Source organism: Palaemon carinicauda, chromosome 30, assembly GCF_036898095.1.
Source record: "Palaemon carinicauda isolate YSFRI2023 chromosome 30, ASM3689809v2, whole genome shotgun sequence".
Lineage (NCBI taxonomy): Eukaryota > Metazoa > Arthropoda > Malacostraca > Decapoda > Palaemonidae > Palaemon > Palaemon carinicauda.
Genome location: NC_090754.1, coordinates 41,456,955 through 41,467,861, shown reverse-complemented (window position 1 = coordinate 41,467,861; position 10,907 = coordinate 41,456,955). Strand labels below are relative to the sequence as shown.

The following is a 10,907-nucleotide window of genomic DNA, read 5'->3' as shown; positions in this document are numbered from 1 at the left end:
GGCAAGGGACAGTGACATTGCCCTATTAATGAGGGCAATGTCCTACAGACTGACCATACATACATACGATCAGCGCCCAAGGCCCCTTTCTACCCAAGCTAGGACCAAGAAGGGCCAGTCAATGGCTGCTGATGACTCAGAACATTGACCTATAGGCTCCTCATACCCCCCATTCTTAGCTCACAAGGATGGTGAGGTTGCAGCGACCAAAGGAACTGACGAGTTTGAGTGTGGCTCGAACACCAATCTGGAGTTCACCAGTCAGGGACGTCACTACATCGGCCACCACAACCCTGCCTGACCTTTCCTGGTCGTAGCTTGGATGGAGAGGGGGCTAGGGCGCTGATCATATGTATATATGGTCAGTCTTTAGGGCATTGTCACTGTCCCTTCACTCTACCATTCATGAGAGTCCTTTAAACTTGACCCCTAAACCTACAAATGTCCAAGTTTCATTCATAACTAATTTTCTTATCACACATCTTCATCTATGACTTCTCCGATCATTCCATCTATAATGTATCTCATTAATGGACAAAATAAAGCATTCTAAGCAGGGAGTAGTGCTGCCAGTGCACCTCATGCATTTTATTATAAGCATTACTTATATTTTTTTTTTTAATGAGGCGCCTTTGCACTGACTCGCAAGGGTGCCCTTTTAGCTCGGAAAATTTTCCTAGTAGCTGATTGGTTAGACTTATTTTGTCCAACCAATCAGCTAGTAGGAAACTTTTCCGAGTTAAAAGGACACCCCTGCGAGTCAGTGCAAATGCGCCTCATTAAAAAAGAATTAGTATATTTGTTCTAGCGGCATCTTCACCCATATCAGCACTCACTTTTCAGCCTTTTACTTAATCTCCGTTCCCGATTCCGTTCTTCCAGTTTAGTGATCAATCTCGGAATTTTACCTCATGGGGTACTTAGGGAGTCTTCCCATCAATTGCAGCTCTCTACTGAATGGCCTTCTCGGTCTCAGCACCAGGCCAAGTGGCGCAAATCTTGTCCATAAAATATACTTTTTCTCTACCACTTTTACACCAAACCAGCCCTTCTTCTGTTTACATATTCTAGCAGACACCTCGCTTATATGATTAAAACTTTTAATTGCTCTCAATTATTTATTTCTTATGTCATATATCCTAATGGACTATTATATATACACGATTTTTTCCGTTAAATGGAAATCAATTTGATTTTAAAGTACTTATTGCAAAATATATTAAGAATTTTTTTCATTCCTTCATTACAGTCTTTTTTTTTTTCTTCCTTTTTGATTAATAAATTCATGATTAGTTTATGTTAGTTACTACGGTTTTATTGTCTTTCAATACACGTGGCAAAGATTATTTTTTTTTTTTTTTTAGAGAATAGTTAACTTTATTCTACCACGTTGCAGTTAGATAGGATCATATTGAGAGAAATGAAAGAAATCTACTTTGGAAATTTTGAACTAAAGTTTTTTGGTGTAAATAACATTTTATCCCGTTTTTAATTTGACGTTAATTCTTCGCCCGCTTTTTTTTTTTTTTTTTTTTATGACTTAAGCTTCGTTTCGAAATGCAACCATGGAATTAGAAAGAGTACTCTCAGTCATAATGGTAACTTATATATTATCTATTTACCAAGGCACTTCCTCCAATTTTGGGGGTAGCCGACATCAAAGGAACAAAAAGGTACCTTTCCTCTCACCGCTCCTTCCAGCCAGACGAAGGACTCAGCCGAGTTTGGCTGGTACTGCTATAGTCAATTCTTTTTAGTGAGGCAGATTTGTACCGACTCGCAGGGGTGGCCATTTACCTCGGAAAAGTTTCCTATGATAGGTCGGAAGTATTTTTGTCCAACCAATCAGCTATTAGGAAACTTTTCCGAGCTAAAAGGGCACCCCTGCGAGACAGTGCAATTCTGCCTCACTAAAAAGAATTGACTGTAGGGTTCCACAACCCACCCTCACCCGTTATCCACCACAAATAAGTTTTTATACGCTGAATCCCCTTACTATAGTCTACGTAAACCTCGTAGGACAACTGTTCACCATCCTTGTGTAAAAACAACTAAAGTTATCTCGTGCAATATAACCTTCTTTCTGAAGTCAAAGCAGAATTTCATCGCCAAGATGAACTCGACCAGAGAAAATCCCCACCAAATTGCGCTCGCCGGAGGACTGGAATCCAGCAGAGGACTGGAATCCCTCTCCCCCTCCCCCCAACCCCCTTTAGGCGACATAAGTAATGTCGACTGCGTGTTAGGACATCCTTATGGGCTAATTTAGTCACCCTCCTTCAGTGCTATCAATCTTGCCGTGACAGATCGCGTTAACCTACCTCACAGTCGCCTTAAACTCCACCCCCCCCCCACCCCGTGAGAGGGAGCATCCCCCCTACCCCCCTACCCCCCAGGAGTTCTAAAATCCCATTCACACTGCATGAATTAAACATTGGCTCGAAATGAGAACTGGGGTGACGCTGTTTTGTCTTTTTGACGATTATGATGCTATTGCCTTCTCTGGGATCTTAATGATCATCGTCGTTATTACTTTTCAAATTCATTTTATATTACATTTTTAATTTCTTAAAAACAAATTTTTAGTTTTGTTTCTGATGTTGATTATTGATTTCGAGTTATTGTAAAAATGAAGTTTTTTTAATTGTTAGAATTTTTTTACATTAGTAATATATTGATCATCATTCTCATGTTTGCAGTTAATTTTAACAAGGATTCGTATTTTAGCGTTGATAAGTGTATATAAGGCGTATTGAATACTAATCATCATCATCATCATCTCCTCCTACGCCTATTGACGCAAAAATGGTTATATAAAAAATCAAAATAAAAAGGATTCAGCATACACAAAAGGGAAATACATTTACTGTATAACAGTAAATATATATTAAAATGATAAATAATTTCCCTGCTCTATACGTCTGGCTCCGAAGACAGCATAGTCCAGAAAAGTACAAGAGACGTGGAAAACACAGAAGCAAGAAGAGCATTCCAAAATTTGTCAATGTTATCCAAAGGTATAAAGACCGCTCATGAATGGCAGAGGCTAGGGACACTGACATTGCCCTATCAGGTAGGACAATGCCCTAGAGACTGACCATATTTTATTCCAACTGTGACCAAGTTGTGGAATGATCTTCCTAACCCGGTAGTTGAATCAGTAGGACTTCAAAAGTTCAAACTCGCAGCAAATGTTTTCATGTTGAACAGGCTTACATAAGTCCTTTTATAGTTTATATATGAAATATCTGTTTTAATGTTGTAAATGTTTTTAAAATATTTTATTTTAATTTTTCATTACTTATATTGTTTATTTATTTCCTTATTTCCTTTCCTCACCAGGCTATTTTTCCTGTTTGATCCCTTGGGCTTATAGCATCCTGCTTTTCCAACTAGGATTGTAGCTTACCTATTGATAATAATAATAATAATAATAATAATAATAATAATAATAATAATAATAATAATAATAATAATAATGGACCTAAGAGTCTGATTAACACATACTAATTTCAATTCCAAATTTTATACGTTTCCTTCAACGATTACTATTTCATTTCCTTGCTGTTTCTGTATTAAAATAAATTGATCATCGTAATCGAGAATATTTTATGCCCGGCTGAGTCCCTGCAGCTCGTAATGGTTAATGGCATTCGAATGGCCTGGTTATAGCAGTGATTTACCTCGCTAACGACGCCATTTTTAAGTATCTAATTGGCACATTATAAACCTGCAATTATTTTTGGTTTATTTATTCTGGCCGGTAATGAATGTCTTTGCAGTACATTCACGGTGACGTTTGTCAACCATATTTTAAACAATGCCTATTATTATTATTATTATTATTATTATTATTATTATTATTATCATTATCTATATTATTATTATTATTATTATTATTATTATTTTTATTATTATTATTATTATTACTACTATTATCATTATTATTATTATTATTATTATTATTACTACTATTATCATTATTATTATTATTATTATTATTATCATCTTTTTTATTATTATTATTATTATTATTATTATTATTATTATCACTATCATTATTATTATCATTATTATTATTATTATTATTATTATTATTATTATTATTATTATTATTATTATTATTATCTTTATTATTATTATTATCATCATTATTATTATTATCGTTATTATTGTTATCATTACTATTATTATTATTAACCCTATACGCCCCTCACCTCTCTCCTCCTCCTCCCGCAGGTGTGGTTCCAGAACCGCCGTGCCAAGTGGAAGAAACGCAAGAAGAGCAGCTCCGTCTTCAGGTCCGCCGGGTCACTCCTGCCCTCCCCTTCCCTACCCGCCTTCCCGCCCATGGGCGGCGACTCCTTCTGCGGGTCAATGTTCCCCACGTCAGACGCCCGTTGGACTATGGGCGGCATGGGGCCCATCAATGCAGGTTAGGGCAGGGCACTGATTTCTCATATATGGAAATTCTTGGAGTTTTTAATTTAGATTTATATATGAATGTATATATATACTATATATAATTATATATAATTGTATATATGAATATTACATTATAAGATATATATATATATATATATATATATATATATATATATATATATATATACGTGTGTGTGTGTGTGTGTTTGGGTGCGTATATTTAAAATGTGTGTGGCTGCACATGACTGTGTTTTCTATATAACATGGTATATAAAATGTTTTATGATCACCATTAAGTCATTAATATATCTCTTAGCCCAGTTTCGTTCCTATATTTACATCTCATGAAATTTGACCTAACATTAAGTCGAAACAAATGCTCTCGTAACCCCCCCCCCCCCTTTCACCCTCTCTCCCAAATGCCAGGTGTGGGCACTGGCACCCTGGGCTTACCCTCCCCCCTGCAACGCCAGGGTTTGGGGCAATTGGGCCAAGGCGGAATGAGCATCTCCCAATCCTTCAGTCAGTCTCTTGGCCAAGGCTTCGGCCAGGGGCTTAGCCAGGGCTTCAGCCAAGGTCTGGGTCAAGGTCTCGGACTCGGTCAAGGTCAAGGACTGGGCTTAGGGCAAGGCCAAGGGCTGTGTCAAGGATTAGGGCAAGGTCTGGGCGGTTCTAGTTCGCCCTTGCCATCCGGTCTCTCGAACATGGGCGGCTCTCCGCCCACGTCTATGTATCAGCCACATTACCCTTCCTTCAGCTCACTCAATAATGCTCTGGGTGAGTACACAGGTGAGCAACAACGCTATTTGTTTTGAATGTTTTCTTTTTACCTTCTGTTTCATGCTGTAAGTCTATAGTGTTATTATGCTCATTGGTATTTCAAGTTGTTGTCGTTCTTCGTATAGTATATACTTTCGTTTTTTCATAAACTAAATTGGGTAGTTTAAAGTCATTTCGATTATGATTCTTCGTAGTACTTCATTTTTTGATAAACTAAATTGGGTAGTTTAAAGACATTTTGATTATGAACTCGCTTTTCATCATTATTTTTAAAAGATCGAAATGTGAAGATGTTTGATTGCAGGGCTTCCTTCTTGAAGTAATTTATTTGTCTTCTAAATAAATGAAAATATTTTTTAGCTTTTCAATTATTTTTATTTACCTTGCAATTTCGAGTGTCGTTCGTTTTCATCCGACAATAACTATATTTTACAATTAAAATCTTTATTAAATTTTTAGTGTCGACTCTTAATTTCGCCTTTCTTTGGATTAATATAGGTATGACAAGTATCGTTATTCTTTGATTTAATAATGCATTATGATTCAATATCCTACTGCAATTTATTCATTTTCATCTAATAATGACTGAATATTATACTGAGGCATTTGAAGAATATCATCCTTATTCATGTAATATATTTCAAATACTAGTATTATTTATTTTTGTATCAACCTAGATATTAAGTTTTAATCTAATTTCTTTTTAGTAGAGCCATATGTATTGTTTATTTCTGTATTGTTTATGCAATTGACTCTTAATAGAAGTAGCGGCAGTAGTACTATAATTGAAAAGGGGGCGGGGTGAGATTACCCTGCCCTATGAGTCAAACTCAACTCTTACAGAGCTGGCGTAGTGGTAGTAGTAGTAGTAGTAGTAGTAGTAGTAGTAGTAGTAGTAGTAGTAGTAGTAGTAGTAGTAGTATTTGTAGTAGTAGTGGCAGATCTATACTTCTAGAATCAATTTTTAATTTTGACAAAAATAGTCAGTAAAGGTACCAGGCTAATGACATCAGGTATAGAAGTGTAACCAACCAAAAACAGACTAGTAGTAGTAGTAGTAGTAGTAGTAGTAGTAGTAGAAGTAGTAATAATAATAGTAGCAGTAGTAGTAGCAGATCTATACTTCTAGAATCATTTTTTTAATTTTGTCAAAAATAGTCAGTAAAGGTACCAGGCTAATGACATCAGGTATAGAAGTGTAACCAACCAAAAACAGACTAGTAGTAGTAGTAGTAGTAGTAGTAGTAGTAGCAGATCTATACTTTTAGAATCAATTTATAAATTTAGACAAAAATAGTCAGTAAAGGTACCAGGCTAATGAGAGTGTGATAGTGTAACCAACCAAAAACAGACTAATGATTTAATAGTAGTCAATCAGTAATAGTAGTAGTAATAGCGATGGCAGTAAATAGTTATGAAGGAAAATCCCTTTGTTAATAGTAGTCAATCAGTGATAGTAGTAGTAGTAACGATGACAGTAAATAGTTTTGCAAAGGAATCACATTACATTTAATATGAAAAATGTTTATAATACCAAAGAACAACGCAAACTTCAGAAAAGATAATATAAAAATCCGAATTTGACTCATTTCAAAGACTGAATGAAAAGTGGGAAACAGTTTGCCCTTAATTGAGCTGCATGAGAATGACTCCGAAGGGAATGCATACTCACTAATAAATCCTCCAAAGGGAATCTTGTAAAAAAAATGGGGAAATGCCTTTAGAATTATTACAACGATTCTTGTTAATGTCCATACTACGTTGGCTGGTGCTCTCTCTCTCTCTCTCTCTCTCTCTCTCTCTCTCTCTCTCTCTCTCTCTCTCTCTCTCTCTCTCTCTCTCTCTCTCTCAATCTTTATATATATATATATATATATATATATATATATATATATATACTGTATATATATATATATATATATATATATATATATATATATATATACTGTATATATATATATATATATATGTATGTATATATAGACTGTACACATATTTTATATATATATATATATATATAGACTGTATATATATTACATATATTATATATATATGTATATATATATATATATATATATATATATATATCTATATATATATATACATATATATATATATATATATATATATATATATATATATATATACACTGATTATTATCTTGCAGTTCCAGATATTTTCCGAGAAAAATTGTTACTTTTATCCCACTTGCAAGAATTGAAATTGCTTGTTTCATCACATGATCAGACCAGAATGCCTTACTAAAATGTTCATGATTTTATTTGCCCCTCATTACTGGAAATCGAATACTTACGGTTTGTTACTTATTCTTATGATTACAAATGCTATTAATGAATTCCCCGTATGAGGAGACATTTATTTAGCAACGTATTGCGAGGAGAGATTATACAGTACTGTATTTTTCTCAAATTGGGGAAAAGTAAAGAAAGGTAAAGGGAAAAGTCAGAGAAAAGGTAAGGAGAAAATTAAAGGGAAAAGTAAGGGGAAAAGTGGTGAAAAGTAAGGGGAAAAGTAATGGGAAAAGTAAGGCGAAAAGTATTGGGAAAAGTAAAGCGAAAAGTAAAGGGAAAAGTAAGGGGAAAAGTAAAGGAAAGTAAGGGGAAAAGTGAAAGGAAAAGTAAGGAGAAAAGTAATGGAAAGGTAAGGGGAAAAGTAGGTTTAGTGATCTTAAAAGTAGTTTGTTATTGTAAGAGGGGCAACTCTTCGTCCTCGCCAATCACGCCTGTCTGTCGACAGCATTAAACTTCACTATATATAGCCACCTTTTCCCCATCCCCACAGGATCACCACTAACCTCCCCAGGACTGCCCAACGGACTGGGCTCCCCAGCGACCCCTCCCCACAGCGGGTCGTCTTCCCCCTCCTCACACCCACAGCAAGGAACCCAGCAGATAGGACAGCAGCAGCAGCAGCAGGCCCATCAACAGCAGGATCACGACCAGCTGCACCAGGGGCAGAATTGCGGGATGGGATCCATGGGAGTCGGAATGGGTCCAGGAGGCGAGGACGTCTGGCGCGGTTCTAGCATCGCGCAACTGCGCCGAAGGGCATTCGAACATTCGGCTTCGATGTCCGTCTTTAGGTAAATCTTCTTCTGCTACTGCTGCTGCTACTCCTTCGTCTCCTTCGGCAGATAAAGAGAGAACTTCAGGACGTGTTCGGTGGTCTGCTGTTCCTGCTGCTGCTGCTCCTTCGCCTCCTTCAGCAGAAAAAAAGATACAACTTCAGGACGTGTTCGGTGGTGCTTCATGATAATGATCTCGTCCATCCTGGATTAATAACTTTTTTTATACATGTATACAGCCAGTACTGTATGTATGTATATGCATATGTATACTCACATAGATGCATGTACGTTTGCGTATTTTGATAAATGTAAACAGCATCCGCTGTATACGCAAAACGTACGCATTGTATCTGTATAATTCTATTGTGTCCTTGTTCCCACTTAAACCCGATTCTTGACAGAGTGTACCAACTCGCCCAGCCCAGAAGATGATGCACAGATGAAAGCCAGAAGGTTAATGAAAACTTATCGGAAAAAGATTACGATTTTAAATTTAAGTCTTGAATATATGTATACCACAGTGACATCTAAACCTCTCTGTAGCTCCACAGTTTTTGTATACTTTGTATACTTTTTGTATTTTCTTCTGTGCTAGGATTTGAATCCACAGAAGGAAAGATTTTTATTTACAATGATAAACTAAAGTCCAAATGGTATATCACAACAAACCTTGGATCCATATGATAAATCAAGGGATAATAAACATGGGTTTATCTCCAAAATCTTTTATCTCTGCAAACCTTGAATCCACTGTAGAAATAGACGAAGAAGCCTTATAATTCCATGATAGTATTCTAGCTAATACTGAAGACTGTAGTGGGATGCGATAAGACTTAGTCTTCAGTCTTCAGTCTTAATAGCCTGAATTTCTTTGATTCGCACCACGTACTGGAAAGACTTCTTCATTTCGTTTCATCTGGATTCAAGGCTTGTGGTGATAAGTGTGTCCAAATTCCAAATAGTGAAAATAAATGAATAAGATTGAGAATTCACTGGTTATTCAATGTATATATATATATATATATATATATATATATATATATATATATATATATATATATATATATATATATATATATATACATACAGTAAAAAAAATTTTCAACCGGATAGATGCATCTATAGGCCTACATCCTGTGTTCCAATGAGTTTCATCACACACACACACACACACACACACACACATATATATATATATATATATATATATATATATATATATATATATATATATATATATACTGTATATACAGTGCATACCTATGTATATGTGTATAGGCTATATACAGTATATATATATATATATATATATATATATATATATATATATATATATATATATATATATATATATATATATATATATATATATATATATATATATATATATATGTCCTTTTTAGTACTTTCATATTAGTTGGCCCACATAAAAATAATACAGTCAACAGATAAGCTTTACAGATTCAGTCTAAGTTACAATGACTTATCTCATTCAGTCACATCTTTGAGCTGAATTTATTGTCTTTGCTGAATACGTGTCGAGAAGAGAATTTTTTTTTTTTTTTTTTTTTTTTTTTTTTTTTTTTTTTTTTTTTTTTGACAAAATCCGCCTTTGTCTCTCTCCATAATCGATTCATATTCTGATACATATTGTAAGGGGAAACTTTGTTTGGTTCTGAGTCGTTTTAACAATGGATCTGTTATCCATTATAGTTATCCTCGTCTGAGTTATCCCTCCCCAGTTATATCCCTTCGGGTAAAAGTCATTGTAATTCATAATAATGAGAGCTCTTATCCTTTCATGAAGCATTATATACATTTAACTCAAATCATTGTATTTTGAGGTCACCATGAAGAAAAGAGACGATGAATAATTCTGTAAAGAATACGAGGAAAGCAAGAGAGAAAGACCAATATTATTAAAGACATTTGTGGGCGGAGCTAAACATCTGTCAAGTAGGCGGAGCAAAGGACGGTGGGCCGAACTAGATATAAAATGTGGGCGGAGCAACGAGAGCAATGTTTCAGAATGGAGGCGATTGTTTTCGTTATATTTCATTCTTTTTGTCTCTTCCCCTCGAGGGGGGGTGGTGGGAATTCCACTGCATTATTACAATGTACATGTTTTGTTCAATTCGAAATTTTATAGCCTCTGATCGATGATATGTGAGGCAAAGACGAGACGCAGCTGCTGCATTTGATGGATAATGTTGAAGAGTGAGAGAAATTAGAGACAGACAGACAGACACAGAGGAAACTATCTTGTTCTGTAATTCTTAGGTTAAGGAAAGATATGAAATTATTCAGTGATGTTCTATTTAACGATTGGATGAATATGATGGATTAACAAAGACTTATTCGCACTGTGAATTGTATATAGAATGGAATATTGTATTTTGTATTTTGCATTTTATCATTGTAGCCTATTATTTAGAGAGGTTATTAATGATTTTCAATTTATGATTTACTTTATCAATGAAATACATTTGTACTTACGTTTTTTGGGAACACAATTTAAGATAGAAGAATTTTGAAAAAAATAAAAGCCGAGAGAATAATTCAGTGAAGTTTAGAAAAGAAATTACATACTTGACTGAAATTATTATGATAATCG

General features: G+C 34.9%; 1 protein-coding gene across 1 annotated transcript in view; it reads left to right on the top strand.

Annotated features, from left to right (window-relative positions):
• Positions 1–9,273, top strand: part of LOC137623763 (homeobox protein orthopedia-like) — an 80,510-nt gene extending 71,237 nt beyond the window's left edge. Inside the window, exons 4-6 of the mRNA XM_068354588.1 lie at positions 4,240–4,435; positions 4,852–5,214; positions 8,008–9,273. Of these exons, the coding sequence (XP_068210689.1) occupies positions 4,240–4,435; positions 4,852–5,214; positions 8,008–8,312 (864 nt within the window). The 3' untranslated portion in view covers positions 8,313–9,273. The remainder of the gene's footprint in view (positions 1–4,239; positions 4,436–4,851; positions 5,215–8,007) is intronic.
• Positions 9,274–10,907: the final 1,634 nt, after the last annotated feature.